This window comes from Nematolebias whitei, chromosome 14 (assembly GCF_014905685.2).
Source record: "Nematolebias whitei isolate Nwh7 chromosome 14, NemWhi1, whole genome shotgun sequence".
Lineage (NCBI taxonomy): Eukaryota > Metazoa > Chordata > Actinopteri > Cyprinodontiformes > Rivulidae > Nematolebias > Nematolebias whitei.
The window spans coordinates 33,335,832-33,353,829 of record NC_056511.1 but is presented as its reverse complement, the minus strand read 5'-3'; the positions used below and the strand labels follow the sequence as shown (position 1 = coordinate 33,353,829).

General features: G+C 41.8%; 1 protein-coding gene across 5 annotated transcripts in view; it reads right to left on the bottom strand.

Moving 5' to 3' along the window:
• Positions 1-17,998, bottom strand: part of fgf11b (fibroblast growth factor 11b) — a 62,767-nt gene that overhangs the window by 27,925 nt on the left and 16,844 nt on the right. The window contains exons 3-4 of one of the 5 annotated variants that reach the window (XM_037687476.1): positions 11,385-11,417; positions 168-278 (exon numbers count right to left, since the gene is read on the bottom strand). In XM_037687476.1, the coding sequence (XP_037543404.1) occupies positions 168-278; positions 11,385-11,417 (144 nt within the window). Of the gene's footprint in view, positions 1-167; positions 279-3,104; positions 3,130-5,191; positions 5,339-11,384; positions 11,418-17,998 lie in introns of those variants that run through there. The other 4 variants (XM_037687477.1, XM_037687478.1, XM_037687479.1 and 1 more) reach the window with 4 other exon arrangements.

Here is a 17,998-nt window from a genome sequence, read left to right as displayed (position 1 = left end):
TATGTATGTATGTATGTATGTATGTATGTATGTATGTATGTATGTATGTATGTATGTATGTATGTATGTATGTATATATATATTATCCTTGGTGTTGGTGCAAAAGAGTAAAATGTGCAAGGTTTTTACCACAAATCCATGCAAGCAGTAAATAAAAGCCCACTCACTGAAGGAGCTTCCCTCCTCCTTTGTGCTGCCCACAGTGCCATCGGGCTGCATCTGCAGGTAGTATCCATGTTGGCTGTAGAGCCGGGAAACGATGCCTTTCAGCTGTGGCTCTGTAGACAAATACAGGGAAGGAAAACCACATTAGACAGCTGCTGGTACTTGATGTTATGAACAGAAACAACATCTAATTGTTTATAGAAACTGGGTGGAGTTCTACTAACAAATGACTCCATCATCAGCATAAAAACATTTTAATTGGGTTAACTCTCTGGTATAACCTTTTTATTTGCAAAATAAGAAGGTTGATATATGAGTTTAAACGTGGAATATATTAGTATAAAAGAGGCTGTTTCTGTTATACAGAGTAGGGTGCTTTAGACACAAATGTGCTTACTCATGCGAAACACAGGACAAACTGAAACTGATTGAAAGATTAGCTTGGCCTCTGCAAAGAATGACGCACAATTTCAAAAAAGCATTTTCACACTCAGTTTGCACCTGGAGCTCCCCAGTGTTCAGTTATAAAAGAAGAAGACTTTCATTAAAAAGATCATCAAGCCTGTTTGGATTGTATTCATGCACAGAAACACAATAAATTTGACAACCTGCAAACTCTTCTAAAACAGACAGTACATCCATCCATCCATTATTTTTACCCGCTTCCTTTTCGGGTCACGGGGTCACCGGTGCCCATATCCAATAGTCACTGTGTGAGAGGCGGGGACACCCTGGACAGGTCTCCAGTCCATTACAGGGAAACACAGAGACAAACAAGACAAACAATCATTCACTCTCTCACTCACACCTAGAGACAATTTAGAGTTACCAATCAGCCTAACATGGATGTGTTTGGTCTGTGGGAGGAAACCAGAGTACCCGGAAAAAACCCACGCATGCACGAAGAGGACATGCAAACTCCATCCCGAAAGGCCCCCAGACCGGGTTTTGATCCTACAACCTGCTTGCTGAAAGGCGGCAGCTCTACCAGCTGATCCACCATACCACCCAGACAGTACACCAAATATTAAATAGTGTTCCACTCTTTTTCAACTCGTGTTGAGAAATGACAATGTTCTAATGCATTCCTCAAACCTTGAAATTTTATGAAATTGTGTATAATTTGTTAGTGCTTGGAGTAATTTATCCTTTTTTTTTTTATTTGACAAAGTAATACAAATCATTTTCCTGCCTGAGGTAGATCAGTTGTAGTGGCCATCTTGATTTGGGTTGACTTCAAATGTTTGTCAGTTGTAAATGCACGTCCAAGGATAAACTTTCAAACACTTTCATTAAAATCCATGTAGTTGTTCTTAACATATTTTGCTAACAGACAAACAGCATTGACTGCAATAAATAACACTAGAGTTTTATTCAAAGTACAACGTGTAGCTTTTTGAGAATATTTTGCTAACATGACAGATACAGAGACATGGGCCAAACTTGTCTGCAGCAGGTGATGGAGTTCAAACAGCTGGGGTTCTGGAAGAGAGGATGGAAATCTCTGCAACTTTGGAGTCATTTAGGAGAACAAGGACAAACCTGATAGGTGATGAGAACCATGCACATTTTTCAACTTGTCTTAAAGTATATTTACAGTATTTGTCAAGGTGTAACAGGTTATATTATACCCCCAGTCGAGACAGTGGTGGACTGTCAGGGCATCAAAGCCTTCTCTGCTGGTCTAAACACGATCGGTATCACTAACTTACATTTTAGTTTACATTTTCTATTTATTAATATTATTCTGAAATGGGGGAGTGGTGGGCAGCACGGTGGCGCAACTGGTAGAGCTGCTGCCTCTCAGCGAGCAGGTCCTTGGTTCAAACCCGGGTCCAGGGGCCTTCTGGGTGGAGTTTGCATGTTCTCTCCGTGCATGCGTGGGTTTTCTTCGGGTACTCCGGTTTCCTCCCACAGACCAAAAACATGCATGTTAGGCTGATTGGTAACTCTAAATTGTCCCTAGGTGTGAATGAGAAAGTGAATGGTTGTTTGTCTCGTTTGTTTCTATGTGGCCCTGTGATGGACTTGCGACCTGTCCAGGGTGTACCCCGCCCCTCGCACAGTGATTGCTGGACATGGGCACCAGCGACCCCCGTGACCCAAAATGGAATAAGCGGGTAAAGATAATGGATGGATGGATGGATGGATGGGGGAGTGGTGGTGCAGAGGTTAGAGAAGGTGGGCCTGTGATCAGAAGATCGACGGTTGAAGCCCCGGTACCGACAACATCAAATATGTGGTGCGGTAGGTGAAGCACCCACACCTGCCCCCACCCTCATTTGTCCCACCCTGGGCCCTTGAGCAAGGCCCTTAAGCCCCACCATCTGCTCCTCCGGGTGTCCTAGATAGCAGCTCTCTGTTCCACACAGAGGGCTGTGGTAACTCGGTGGTCTATGGTTGTGTCAGGAAGGGCATCCGGCATTAAAAATAACTGCCAAGTCTTCGTGCGACTTAGTTCGCTGTGGCGACCCCTGAAGAAGGGAGCAGCCGAAAGAAAAAAAAAAAATCTGAAATGTCTGTTCTTTTCATTTCATGGCTTTTCACCCGGCTGAGCAGCTTCCAGTAGCACATTTTAATAGCGCTTTTATTATTATTATTATTCAATTGTATTTCGACCAACATGTATGCTAGAGTCAAAGAAATCTGTCTCGAGGCTTTCAGAATCAACAGTGCAGGCACATGTAGCTTAAAACAAAATCAGTTAAACTGTTGCTTTGACCAATCAGATGTTGAGCTGGCGTCACAGAGGCCTTCTAGCAGGCATTAGACAATTCCATGACATTTCCATGTCATTTGATTGGATGGTCAGAGAGCAGACTGGTCGGTGCTAGGGCACTACATCTGTAGCATCCTTCACAAGCTACTGTAAATGCTGAGCGCACATTCTGAGCCCTAAAGTGAATTAAAACTTATTCCAGAAAGATGATACAGCAGACTTTTATTTTTACCTTTAGCTTCCATGGTGACAGAAAAGGACTAATTGTTGAAACAAAAAAGCCATGATGACTTGTAGGACAGAGGAACTGAACTCTTGATGAAACAAGGATGATGCAGTTTGTATACAGGTAATCAAAACTTTTGGTGATTTAAATGCATTTTAATCATTTTTTTTATGTTTTGGTCAATTTATTATGCCCATATTGATGCTTTAGGTGAATATTTATGTTGTACAGCTGTTGCTGCAGTTGAAGCAGACTTGTTCACTTGTGTTAATTGGGTTTCTTGCTTTGGTAATGACATTCATTCTTGCTACATGAGATACCTGTATGTATGGTATGGTATGGTATGGTATGGTATGGTATAAAGTTTATTCATTTAAAAAAAGTACAAAACAATTCCATAACAATATAAAAAAAGATACAAAAGATTTAAAATGAAAGGCAGCAGAAAGAAGAAAAAATCTTATTATATCTGCCCCTTTTTTCAAACAATTATTTCAATCATAATAATCTTCAAGTATGTGATGCAGTGTCCTAAAAGTCTGTGTTTCTGTGTATTATTGATAATTTCTGTAGCCATGGCATTATAATGACAGTATTAAGGGGTGGATACATTCAGGTAGGACAACATTGAAGGCCCAGGTGTGCAATGTATGGCCTGCCACTTAGTCCGAACTATACCTGTGGTTAAAGGGATCTAGGCTAGATTATGCTCCCAGTATATGACCTAGGCCAATTTGTACTCTGGGTATAAATTGGCCTAGGCCTATTGATACCTCACAGGCCAGATTATACTGTCATGATATATGTAGAGTTGAGTCATATATACAAGAACATCAATGGGGATTAAGTTCTCTCAGGTTAAAGTGAGAAAGCTAACAGGCTTAAATCTTAAAACTCTAAGCATTTGGTATGGCCAGATTATGGGTATATAAGGTGTATATAGATAGGTATAATCTGGTCTGGAGAGGTATAGTCTTGCCTAGGCTATTTATTTATTTATTATAAGGAATGCTCTGACCTGGGCTAAACTATTCCTGGGTTTAATCTGGGCAGGGGTTAATTTGGGCAGCTACACTTACAAATAAAATCACTAGCCATTTTAATACAGCAAAATGAAACATGGAAAAATAAGTTTTAGATGGAGTCTTTCAGAAGTTGGGAGTTCCACCCTAAATAAAACTTCTTCACACTCCCAGGAGAACTACCTGGGGAACTATGCAATCTGCCTGTCTCTCTTGGACTAGCACAGGGAGCTGGAGTGAGGCAGGGGAGGAAATGATGAGATCTGTAGCACTTTTTCTCAGAGGAACTGTGCCAGGGTTGAAATATCAGTTAAACTGTGACCTACTCTCATTGTTACATGAGAGCATCTGCAGCTCTCCACATCTCTGCTCCTTCAGAGGTGCTTGTCAAAAGATTTCATCATGTCTCTGCTCTGTCATTCTCTTGTTCTTTCCATGCTTTTTAAATTCCTACCCTTTCAGTCATGTTTTTATCATCACACCTAATATTACAATCTATCATTCCATTAAAGCACAGAGAAGCTTTTCATTACTTGTCCCTGCAGATGCAATAAAGATCGATGAAGGAGTGAGGCAGAAAGAGAAATGGGAGGATCAGAGTGGAGAGAAGCTGGGGAATATGGTGAATAAGATGACAATGTCAGTTTTTTTTTAGGAGTGATGACTGGCTTTGCTTGAGCAAGTGTGCATTTATTTCTGGTAGAAATTCACATGGTTGGTACAGTATGGCTACAGTCAAAAGTCTAATACCTTATTCAGGAGGATTAAAACGAAGGTTTCACTTGACAGAACTGGTCTTATTTACAACCACAATTCTAAAAGTTTGGGAGGTTATCATCTTCTTTCAGCTGTTCCATCTTCAGGGGTTACCACAGCGAGTCAGCCTCCATCTCACTCTGTCCTCACACCAAACACCTCCATGTCCTCTCTAACTGCATCATATATCTCCTCTTTATCTTTTTCCTAACAGCTGCATTTCTAACATCCTTCTACCAATATACCCACTGTCTTGTAGACTTTTCCTTTGACCTTTGCTGCCATGCTTTTATCAAAAATCACTTGTGAAACTTTTCTCCATCCACTGCATCCTGGGGTAGGTGTGCTTGCTCCTTCTGAAATCTGCAATCATCTAATGATCTCCTTCATTTTATTCACATCGATGTGGAGGTTGTTCTTCCTGCACCAGCTCTCCAGGTGTTCCTCCTCCTGTCTGTAGCTGGATTCATTGTTGTTTGTGATGCATCCAACCATTGCTGTATTGTCGGACATCCTGGATGAGTAGGTGCGCAGTCATACGTGAGCAGAGTGAACAGGAGGGGGCTCAACACACAGCCCTGGGGGGGAGCCAGTGCTGAGGGTTAAGGTGGAAGAGGAGAAGTTGTGGATCCTCACAGACTGCAGTCTGTTTGTTAAGAAATCCAGGACTCAGTTGCATATCGAGGGCCTTAGTCTTAGTGTGAGTAGTTTGTCCATCAGGGTTTGGGGAATCATGGTGTTGAAGCCAGATGTGAAGTCCACAAAGAGCATATGGGCGTAGAAGGGTTGGTGTGAGCAGTATGGACCACAGACGAGATGGTGTTCTCTGTTGATTAACTCTTTCGGTATGCATACAGCAGTGTTTCCTCGCTGATGTCAATGGTAGCTTTGATGTGGGCCATGACCATTCTTTCGAAGCATTTAGTGACTATCGGGGTGAGGGCTACTGGCCGGTAGTCATTCAGAACAGTTACTGCAGAGGTCTTAGGAACTGGGATGATGGTGGCAGTCTTCAGACAGGTGGGAACAGTTGTCAGTGTGAGGGAGGAGTTAAATATACTGGCCAGCACCTTGCACAGCTGATCGGCACAGTCTATCAGCACGTTCCCCAGGATGTTATCTGGGCCAGTGGCTTTATGACGATTAATCCTCCTGAAAGTTCTCCTTACTTGTGCTGAGGTCACGCTGAGGAACTCAGTCTCCATGATGACATCCCTCACCTTATCCACAAAGTCCATGGTGTTCTGTATGTGATGTTCTGCGCTTCCAACTAAAGGGATGAATACAGACGGTTACAAGAAGAAGATGATAGATTGCCTGAACAGTTTGGAACAGGACAAAACTATTGACCGTTTTCTGTACCACAGACTGTACCCAGGGGAGGCCACACCTAGTCTGTATGGTTTACCTAAAATCCACAAACAAGGTGTACCTTTAAGACCAATTGTTAGCATGATTAACGCTGTCACTTACAATGTTTCCAAATATCTGGCGTCTGTACTCATCCCTTTATTGGCAGCTCAGAACACCACATACAGAACACCATGTACTTTGATGATAAGGTGATGAAACTGATGAAACAATGGTCACTTTTGATGTTGCATCACTCTTTACGTGCATTCCTGTTGATGATGCAGTAGAGGTGGTCAATTTAAGATTAAAATCAGACACCACTCTGAACAGCAGGACCACGCTTTCCACAGAACAACTGTGTCAACTCTTGAGACTGTGCCTGCAGTCAACCTACTTCGCATATGGGGAGCAACATTATAGGCAGAAACATGGGTGTGCTATGGGGTCTCCAGTTTCTCCTATTGTTGCCAACCTGTACATGGAGGAGGTAGAAAAGAGAGCCTTGACGTCCTTTTCAGGGACACCACCAAGTCATTGGTTCAGGTATGTTGATGACACCTGGGTTAAAATTAAATCTCAGGAAGTCCAACATTTTACTGACCACATCAACTCTGTGGATAAATACATCAAGTTCACACGAGAAGATGTAAAAAATGGCAAGTTGGCTTTCTTGGACTGTGAGGTCTCCGTTTCTGATAGAGGACATTTGCAAACAGAGTTGTACTGCAAACCCACCCACACAGACCAGTATTTGCAGTTTGACTCCCATCACCCTTTGGAGCACAAGTTGGGAGTCATCAGGACTCTGTACCACAGAGCAGACAGCGTCCCCACTAACTCAGGAGCCAGGCAGAAGGAGAAATCCCACACAAGACAGGCTCTAGGGCAATGTGGATATCCTAACTAGGCCTTCCTGAAAGCAGTGAAGAAACCCAAACAGGACTCCAGTCAGCCATCAGGTGAAAAGGAGGAACCCAGACCAGTGGTCATTCCGTATGTTGTGGGAGTATCAGAGAAACTGAGACGTTTATTTTCTAAACACAACGTCCCAGTGGCTTTTAAACCTCAAAATACATTACGGCAAAGACTGGTTCATCCCAAAGATCCAGTTCCCCAGCACAAACAGAGTACAAAGTAATATTGTGTATGCTGTTAAGTGGCAGGAGGGTTGTGATTAGTCTTACATCGGGGAAACTAAACAGCCACTGGCCAAAAGGATGGCCCAGCACAGAAGAGCAACAACATCAGGCCAGGACTCTGCAGTCTACACTCATCTCCAGGCCAGCGGTCTCTCTTTCAGGGATGAAGATGTTCACATCCTGGATAGAGAGGAACGATGGTTTGAGAGAGGAGTAAAGGAGGCCATCTTTGTGAAAATAAATCATCCATCATTAAACAGGGGTGGAGGCCTCCGGGTTCAACTGTCCCCCTCTTACAATGCTATTATTGCTAGTATCACTCAGCCTCCTGTGAATAGTAAACAGCCATCAGTGTGCTAATGATCCATCGTTAGTCTGATGATCCTTCTTGATCTTGTGAGCAGCTGGTTTTGGTTGTCAGCAGCAAAACTGGTAGATCCACGCTGAGAATGTGCTATTTGTAAGACTGAGCTGAATAGAGCACCTCAGACTGAGTAAGTCTTTCGGATGAAAGACGAAATGTTTCTACGTTTTTTTTGTTTTGCTTTGTTTTGTTTTTGAATGTCCAGAGGACCAGATTTAACTTTTTTAGAACTGACATTTAGCATCAGACCTTCTACTTCTACCTTCAGACACATCACCCTATCCAACACTCTTTTCACCTCTGCTAGCCCCAATGCTGTGAGCCTTGCTGCCCTTCCACCTGGTCAGAGTCAGAGTCAGAGATTCTTTCTTGTCATTCGCACCTCATGTGGTACATGCGGTGGAGCGAAATTATGTACACAGGGTCCCAGTTACATCCAACAATAAAATGTATAAGAAAAACAATAATAACATCTAAGATATGAACTAATAAAAACATCAACTAAATATACACTAAGCACTCATAACATAAAAACAGTCAGCACAAACATGAACACGAGTCTGTGTGAGCAGATGTGCACGCATGAACACATCAACATTGAAACAGATCAGCAGCAACATGATGTGATTTTCACAGTGATTATTCTAGTTAGAGATTCATGAGTCTAACAGCCTCAGGGTAGAAGCTGTTCCTCAGTCTAGTGGTTCTACACTTAATGCCTTAGATAGAGAACTTTACTAATTGGCTTTTATGTATGTGAATGTTTCTGTAAAGTGCCCTGAGACAACTTTGTTGTGATTTGGCGCTATATAAATAAACTGAATTGAATTGATATGAATTGAATGCTCCTCGGGCAGCACGGTGGCGCAACTGGTAGAGCTGCTGCCTCTCAGCGAGTAGGTCCTTGGTTCAAACCCCGGTCCAGGGGCCTTCTGGGTGGAGTTTGCATGTTCTCTCCGTGCATGCGTGGGTTTTCTCCGGGTGCTCCGGTTTCCTCCCACAGACCAAAAACATGCATGTTAGGCTAATTGGTAACTCTAAATTGTCCTAGGTTTGAGTGAAAGTGTGAATGGTTGTTTGTCTCGTTTGTCTCTATGTGGCCCTGTGATGGACTTGTGACTCATCCAGGGTGTACCCCGCCCCTCGCACAGTGATTGCTGGACATAGGCACCAGCAACCCCCGTGACCCAAAATGGAATAAGCGGGTAAAGATAATGGATGGATGGATGAATGCTTCTCATCCTCCTTCCTGAGGGGAGTGGGACAAAAAGTGTGTGTGCTAGGTGAGTGAGGTCTTTCATGATGCAGGTAGCCCTCTTCCTGCATCTAGAGGTGTAGATGTCTGTGATGGTGGGGAGGCTGACTCTGAGAGTCTTCTGTGCAGCCTTCACCACTCTCTGCAAAGTTTTTCTTTCTGCAGCTGTGCAGCCTCCATGCCACACGTTGATGCTGGAGCACAGGATGCTCTCCACTGCACACCTGTAGAAGGAGGTGAGGACCGAGCTTCCCAGACCAGCTCGTCTCAGCCGCCTGAGGACATAGAGTCTCCGATGAGCTTTCTTGATCAGGCTGGTGGTGTTGTTGCTCCAGCTGAGGTGGTCATTCATGTGTACACCCAAGTACTTGTAGCTGGAGACCACTTCCACCGCAGATCCTCTTATGTTCAGGGGGGTGTAGATGTTTTTGTTCCTTCTGAAGTCCACAATCGTCTCCTTTGTCTTCTTCACGTTGATGTGAAGGTTATTCTCTTTGCACCAGCTCTCCAGGTGTTCCACCTCTTGCCTGTAGCTGGACTCATCATTGTTTGTGATGCATTCCACCACTGTATCATCTGCAAACTTTACAATGTGACAGTCTGGATGGGTAGCTGCTAGGGGTTGAACGAGTATATAATTTTTAAACTCGACATTAACATAAGAAAACCTGAGTAGAACTCGAGTATTTGATGACGTCATAGATCTCAAGATACAAAAATAAATAAATAAATAAAACTGCAAAAACAGGTAATTATTTACAAAAAAAAAAGACCAACAAAACATTGGGAGCGTATATTATGCTCCTACCATTTATCATATTGCAAATAAGTCTCAGGAAAAACAAAACTATTAGTTATTATTATTAAACTGCAAACGTGAAGAATCATGCAGCACGTCAATAATGAAACTTAAACCGAAACTGGTTCTGGTTCGGTGGATTGGACCCGGTGTTACACCATACTCTGTGACCTGCAACAGTGCAACACCGCCCCCTACGGTCATACGGTGGTCACATAATATGACGTCACTACGGATACTCGATTTTAAATTTTTAACCTCGATAGATGTCCTAGTAATCGATATGCAGATTACTCGAGTACTCTGTTAATGCCCTAGTAGCTGCACAATCATACGTGAGCAGAGTAAACAGGAGGGGGCTCAACACACATCCCTGAGGAGAGCCAGTGCTGAGGGTTATGGTGGAGGAGGAGAAGTTGTGGATCCTCACTAACTGTGGTCTGTTTGTTAAGAAGTCTAGTACCCAGTTGCAAATGGAGGGGCTTAGTCCTAGTGTGGATAGTTTGTCCATCAGGGTTTGGGGATCATGGTGTTGAAGGCGGATGTGAAGTCCACAAAAAGCATACGGACATAAGAGTTTTTCTGCTCCAGGTGGTTGAGCGCAGTGTGGACCACAGAGGAGATGGCATCCTCTGTTGATCGGTTCTCACGGTATGCATACTGATGAGGGTCCTCATTGATGTTGATGGTTGTTTTGATGTGAGTCATGACCAGTTTTTCAAAGCATTTAGCGACTATCGGGGTGAGGGCCACTGGCCGATAATCATTCAGACCAGTCACTGTAGAGCTTTTTGGGACTGGGATGATGGTGGCAGTCTTCAGGCAGGTGGGAACTGTCTCCAGGGTAAGTGAGGTGTTAAAGATATCTGCCAGCACCTCGCAGAGCTGATCAGCACATTCCTTCAACACTTTTCTGGAGATGTTGTCTGGGCCAGTTGCTTTGTGGGCCAGTTGCTTTGTGCGGATTAATCCTCCTGAAAGTACTCCTTACTTCGGCTGAGGTCACGCTGAGATGCTCTTCATCCGGTGGTGAGGTGAGTCTGGTGCTGGGTGGTCTGTTCGGGTCTTCAAAGTGCGCATAAAACTTGTTGAGGGCATCAGGCAGAGATGGGTCTTTGGGGCATTGTTCACTCCTTCCTTTATAATCTGTTATGCACTTAATGCCCCTCCAAATGCTCCGAGGGTCTTGTGAGATGAATTGACCCTCGATCCTCTTTGCATATGTGCCCTTGGCCCTCTTAATACCAGCAACCAGCTCTTTTCACTTGGTCACTTGGACACTTAAAACATCTACCTTCCTTCTCTGCATCATGTCAGCCAGCTCTTTACTTTTGCCTGTCATTGTCCCCACATTTAGAGTTGCAACTATCAGTCCTACATTCTTGACTTTCTTCTTCTCCCTCTGGCTCCTGACACATTTCCATCCTCGTGGTCTTCAACTAACAGTAGCACAATTTCCACCAGCACCCTGTTTGTTAACAGCACCTGTGGTGGTCATTGTTAACCCGGGCCTTGACTGATCCAGTATGGTGTTACTTATATGAACTTGTGCATGAATTTTGGCAAAATTGTTTTACGTCAGATGCCCTTCCTGACACAACCCTCACCATTTACCTGGGCTTGGGACCGGCACAAGAGATACACTGGCTAGTGCTCCCTAATGGCTGGTTTAAAGATGGAATGGTATGAAAATTTGTATTTCATGTTGATGTGTTCATTCGTACTCATCTGCTCATACAAACTCATGTTGGCGCTGCTTTTCGGCGTATTGTTTTTTTTATGTTACTACAGCTTATTGTGTTTTTAGTTCATGTTTTTCTTAGTTCATATCTTAGATCTAGTTACTGTTTTTCTTTTACACATGTTTTAATACTTTTGTTGGATGTAACTGGGACACTGTGTACACAATTTTGTTCCACCACATCGCCACATGTACCGCATATGGTGTATGACAAAAAAACTAACCTTGAATCCATGAAAAATGTAAATATATTTTTCCTACCCAATGAAATAAAAATAAATATTTTAACTGTTTAATCTAAGAAAGTGTGGTGGGTAGTGTTTAGGGAAAAAAAAAAAAAGTTTTGAATTTTATGGTGGCAACCCATTTTAAACAAGTTTGGACAATTGAAAAGACTTTGGCTTTGCCATCATCTAATGTTTCTAATGTCCTCAAACAATTTTAAGAATATGTAGAAATATCGGAGCTCAAAGGTGTGGTGCAGAGGTTAGAGAAAGTGGGCCTGTGATTGGAAGATCATTGGTTCAACTCCCGGTACCAACAACATCAAAATGTGGGTGGGATAAGTGAAACACCCACACCTGCCTCCACTGCTTCTCTGATGCTATGGGGGTGCATTAATTCATATGTCAAGGATATCATAAGTATTTAGGAAGGCACCGCTAATGCAGAGAATTTAGAACAACATATGCTCCAATCGGGCAGCACGGTGGCGCAACTGGTAGAGCCGCTGCCTCTCAGCGAACAGGTCCCTGGTTCAAACCCCGGTCCAGGGGCCTTCTGGGTGGAGTTTGCATGTTCTCTCCGTGCATGCGTGGGTTTTCTCCGGGTACTCCGGTTTCCTCCCACAGACCAAAAACATGCATGTTAGGCTGATTGGTAACTCTAAATTGTCCCTAGGTGTGAGTGAGAGAGTGAATGGTTGTTTGTCTCGTTTGTCTCTATGTGGCCCTGTGATGGACTTGCGACCCGTCCAGGGTGTACCCCGCCCCTCGCACAGTGATTGCTGGACATGGGCACCAGCGACCCCCGTGACCCAAAATGGAATAAACGGGTAAAGATAATGGATGGATGGATGGATATGCTCCAATCTAGACAATGTATATTTTTAGAGGAGGTCTTGCATATTTCAGCAATACCACACTAAACGTCACCTGTCTCCATTTTTTTAATCCAATTTTTATTTGTACAGGTTAATCCCATTGAGTTTCAGGGACTCATTTACAAGAGGGACCTGATTTTAACAAAAAGTGATGACAATAGTGGATGACAAAGACAACAGCAAACAATCGTAAAGGATGCATACAAATTGAGAATAACAAGTGAAAATACAATGGTTATAAAAATTGTAACAACCCCCCCCCCCCCCCCCTCCAGCTAGGTTGTAAGGTGATGTAGAAAACTCAGAACAGGAACATGTCTGTCATTATGTATGTACGTATGCCATGAAAACAGCATGGCCTCAAAGTAGAAGAGTTCAGGCGCTGAACTGGTCTGCCTTAAGTCCAGACCACTCAGCAGCTAAAACCATATGACACATAATGAAACAAAACTATCCTGAACAGCTACAAAGATATATCAGACACAAATGGGACACCATTCTTCTCCAAAGCTCCAGCAGCTGTTTTTTTTTTTTCAGTACCTAAACATTAACAGTATGTTAAAAGACAAGAGGATGCTTCACAGTGGTAAATTTTGTACTGTATTTTTTAGATGTGCTGCTGCCACAAAATCAAAATGATCATATTTTCTTTCCAAACATTGTACAAGTTGTTTGTTTAAACATTTTATGTGTTTATGCTTTAATTTAATTAGCCTCAAAAGTGTTAACAGTGTTGTTGTCCAGGTCTACAACTGAGGCTTTATTTGGATTTAACTGCATGTCAGACACTAAGCAAGGCCTCAAGTCCTGGTGGAAATGAGCATGAATGGATCTTCCATCCCTGTTTGTCGCAGCTTTTCTTGCCAATCTTTTATCTGTTGACAATGTTGAACTTTGCGTTTAATGACAATGTTTTCAAAATCTTTGTCTGTTGCTACTTTACAAAATCGAATCAGTGCTGCTGTATTTTTATTTGAGAATGTAGATTTTCCATTTGTGTTTTTTTTCCCACAGTAGAACAATGAAAGTCCAAATACAGTAGTTTCCAATTGCCTTAAAATCCACGTTTTTATGTTTTTATTGTTTTACTGCACTACATCTAAAAATGTACATTTTACTCAATAGGACATGTTAAAATTATAAGCTTTAGTCCTTAGTTACATTCAATATTTTACAATAATTGAAGACATTACTTCAAAAATATAACATACTGGTAACATTTAAACAACCTTTCAATCGTATCTGCTATTTTTGCACACAGAACTATAACAAATACAGCTAACAAACTAATATTTTGCATAATTAATTCTGTATTTAAGTCAGATTTAGGACTATTTTTCCACTCTGGGTAAAATGTTTTTACTGAAACCTTACATTTATGAAGGTTTTTGTTGCTGTATTTTTTATTTTATTTTATTTTAAATTTACAGAAATCTCTATAAAAAATCTCATATATAAAAATGTATAAAATTGAAAACAATATCTAAAAAAAATCGCATTTATTATTCTTTCTGAAAAGCATTTTATTTGGCTTACATGAATGCAGACAAAAGGGCAGAATTGGGAAGAATTCCACCTTTGTGCTTTCAGTAAGACTGTCTCAAGCAAAAATAAATAGTTAAATATGTTTCCCATAATGCAAAGGGACAGTTCTTCTTTTGGATGTTCAATGCTCAGTAAATGCCCATGACATTATCCCAAACTTTAATCTCAAACTGAGATCAGTCCATAGTTAAGCCTTTTGGGAGGCAGGAGCACGGGGGTACAACTGTTTTCTATGAGTTACAGTTTCTGTGACTGGTAAATATATTTTTGTGTTTAAACGGTATAATTGTGACGGTTTGTGTCCGTTTGGTTGAAAGAGCACACAGTGTTAGACAAATCACCCCAATCCCTCCTCCCCTAATATAAGCCCTCAGAGGAGCCGAGTGACAGACAGTGATCCGCTCTGACAGCAGTCTACCTCTGGTTGGATTAGCAAAGCACACAGATTTGTTTACATGAGCAAAAGTCTCGTGTTTGCATCATGAGTGTGTGCACAGCTTCGACTGCTCTGGAGGGGCAAACAGAGGATGAAGATGGTTACACAAATGTCTTGTGTTGTGATCTTTGAGGATGTTTGCACTCACAGAGAAAAATATGAAGTAGTTGTATGAACAAAACTAATTTATTATTCTATATTCAATAACAATTAAATATAAATGGATAATTTTGCAGATCCAGTTGTCTAGTTTACCGATCTGTACTTGAAGTAGGTTCTACAGCTCATTTTGAGTGGTGGAAAACTGCTTGTTTATTACTGTAACACCATTACATCATGTCATATTTATGTAATTGATTTTTTACAGAAAACATTTTGCCCAAGTTTTTGTTTTTACTTTTGGAAATACTTCAAAATTTTAGTGTCAACATTTAAAGAAAAAACTTCCTTATTAAGTTGTAAGCAGAAATAAATTTTCATCATTGTTGTATAGAAAATTGACAATTATTTTGATTTTTCAATTCAATTTATAATTATGAGGTTTTGGTTTTTGGACCTGAGCATCTGAGGAATCAGTTTGTCAGTCCTTCTCCCTCCTTAGATGGCATTAATCTGTCCTCCAGCTCTAATGTTAAAAATCTTGGTGTTATTTTTGATCAGGACATGTCTTTTATCCCCCACATTAAAAACATTACTAGAACCACCTCCACCTGCGTAATGTCACTAAAATGAGAAACATCTAAAAATGATGCAGAAAAACTGGTTCATGCATTTGTCATGTCTAGACTGGACTATTGCAATGGTTTATTATCTGTGTTTCCATATACTTCTTTAAAAAGTCTTCAGTTGATCCAAATTGCTGCTGCCAGAGTCTTAACTGGAGTTAGTGGGAGAGCTCATCTCTTTCCAGTTTTAGCTTCTCTCCACTGGCTCCCTGTCAAATCCAAAAATGAATTCAAAATCTTACTTCTAACCTACAAAGCTCTCAACAACCTAGCTCCATCTTAATTACAGATCTTGTTGTTCCATATTTTTCCAACAGAGCATTTTTCTCTCCGACTGCAGGTTTACTTGCGGTTCCTAGAGTTTCCAAGAGCAGAATGGAAGATCTTTCAGTTATCAGGCTCCTCTCTTGTGGAACCAACTTCCAGTTTCTGTCCATGAGGCTGACACATTGTCCATTTGTAAGACTGGGCTTAAGAGTTTCCTTTTTGATAAATCCTATAGTTAGGGTTGGATTGTTATGCTACGATTGGCTTAGACAACTAGAGGACAAATTGACCTCATATCTTAAAATATATTGTTAAAATGGAATAGTTTTCATCTGATACTATTTCTATCTTAAAATGTGATTCTTGACCTGCCATTGTGTATTTGTTCCTCCGTCCTGTTCCTCTCAAACCCAGCCGGTTGAAGCAGATGACCACTTGTCCTGAGCCTGGTTCTGCTAAAGGTTTCTTCCTCATGAGGGAGTTTTTACTTTCCACTGTCACCTTCGTGCTTGCTCAAGATGAGAATTCTGTGATGGAGTTAAACTCAAAGCAGTCTGCTCCTCAGATAAATAATAAATTATTATTATTTTTATATATGAATGTTTCTGTTCAGTGCCCTGAGACGACTTCTGTTGTGACTTGGTGCAAAATAAAAAAAATAAATTGAATCAAATTTAAATATTATATAGATCTTTAGATCTTTAAAGCAGCTTAAATGAGCCTGGCATTGCATGAAGTTATGATGAGGAGCCACTGTTTTAGCTGACACATTTTCTCTTGTGCAAGACAGTGGTTCAAAATGTCATTAGTTTTTGATTGATTGTCAGCTGCAGGTGGCACAGTGGATCTGTTGGTAGCTGCCCCCTTTCAGCATGAAGGTTGCCACATCGATCCCGGCCGGGGGTCTTTCTGGGTGGAGTTTGCATGTTCTCTATGTGCATTTGTAGGTTTCCTCCCACAGACCAAACACATGCATGTTAGACTGATTGGTAACTCTAATTTGTCTGTAGGTGTGAGTGAGAGAGTGAATGGTTGTTTGTCTCTATGTGTCCCTGTGGTGTGTGTGTGTGTATGTGTGTAACCTTTGGGAGGAATTTGATTTTGGTGTTCATTGTAACATTACTATTCTACCATAACACTACGTATCTACACAAATGTGTCAGAAGTACTATTTCAGTGAGATTCCAAGTTAAAATATCCTTTTTTAAATATTTTTTTAAACAATTTTCTCACTTTTGTGCCCGCTGGTGGTTAAAAGTTGCAGCCTTATGACATACTGTAGCTTACAGCTGTTAGTCTAAAAAAAGTTAAATCTGGTCCTCTGGACATTGCAAAAAAAACAAAGCAAATCAACAAAAAAATGTAGAAACGTTTCGTCTCTCATCCGAGAGACTTCCTCAGTCTGAGGAGCTGTATTCAGCTCAGTCTCTTGAATAGCACCGTCTCAGGGTGGATCAACCAGTTTTGCTGCTGACAACCAAAACCAGCTGATCACATGCTCAAGAAGGACCATCAGCATAACAATGGGTCATTAGCACACTGATGGCTGTTTACTGTTCACAGAGGGCTGAGTGATACTAGCAATCACAGCATTGTAAGAGGGGGACAGTTGAACCCGGAGGGTCTCCACCCCTGTTTAATGATGGACGATTTCTTTTCACAAAGATGGCCTCCTTTACTCCTCTCTCAAACCATCGTTCCTCTCTGTCCAGGATGTGAACATCTTCATCCCTGAAAGAGTGACCGCTGGCCTGGAGATGAGTTTTTTTTGAATGTCCAGAGGACCAGATTTAACTTTTTTTAGATTTTTCTACCTGGATTATTGAGCATGCATCAGGATATTTTGAACCACTTTGGCCAGGATTGCCTCAAACTAGTTAGAGAGTTTGAGAAAACAGCAAGGAAGAGGGCAGACTACAGGAACCATTTGCGATTCTAAACATAACGTCCCAGTGGCTTTTAAACCCCAAAATACATTACGGCAAAGACTGGTTCATCCCAAAGATCCAGTCCCCCGGCACAAACAGAGCAATGTTGTGTTTGCTGTTCAGTGTCAGGAGGGCTGTGATCAGTCTTACATCGGGGAAACTAAACAGCCACTGGCCAAAAGGATGGCCCAGCACAGAAGATCAACATCATCAGGCCAGGACTCTGCGGTCTACACTCATCTCCAGGCCAGCGGTCACTCTTTCAGGGATGAAGATGTGCACATCCTGGACAGAGAGGAATGATGGTTTGAGAGAGGAGTAAAGGAGGCCATCGTTGTGAAAAGAAATCGTCCATCATTAAACAGGGGTGGAGGCCTCCGGGTTCAATTGTCCCCCTCTTACAATGCTGTGATTGCTAGTATCACTCAGCCCTCTGTGAACAGTAAACAGCCATCA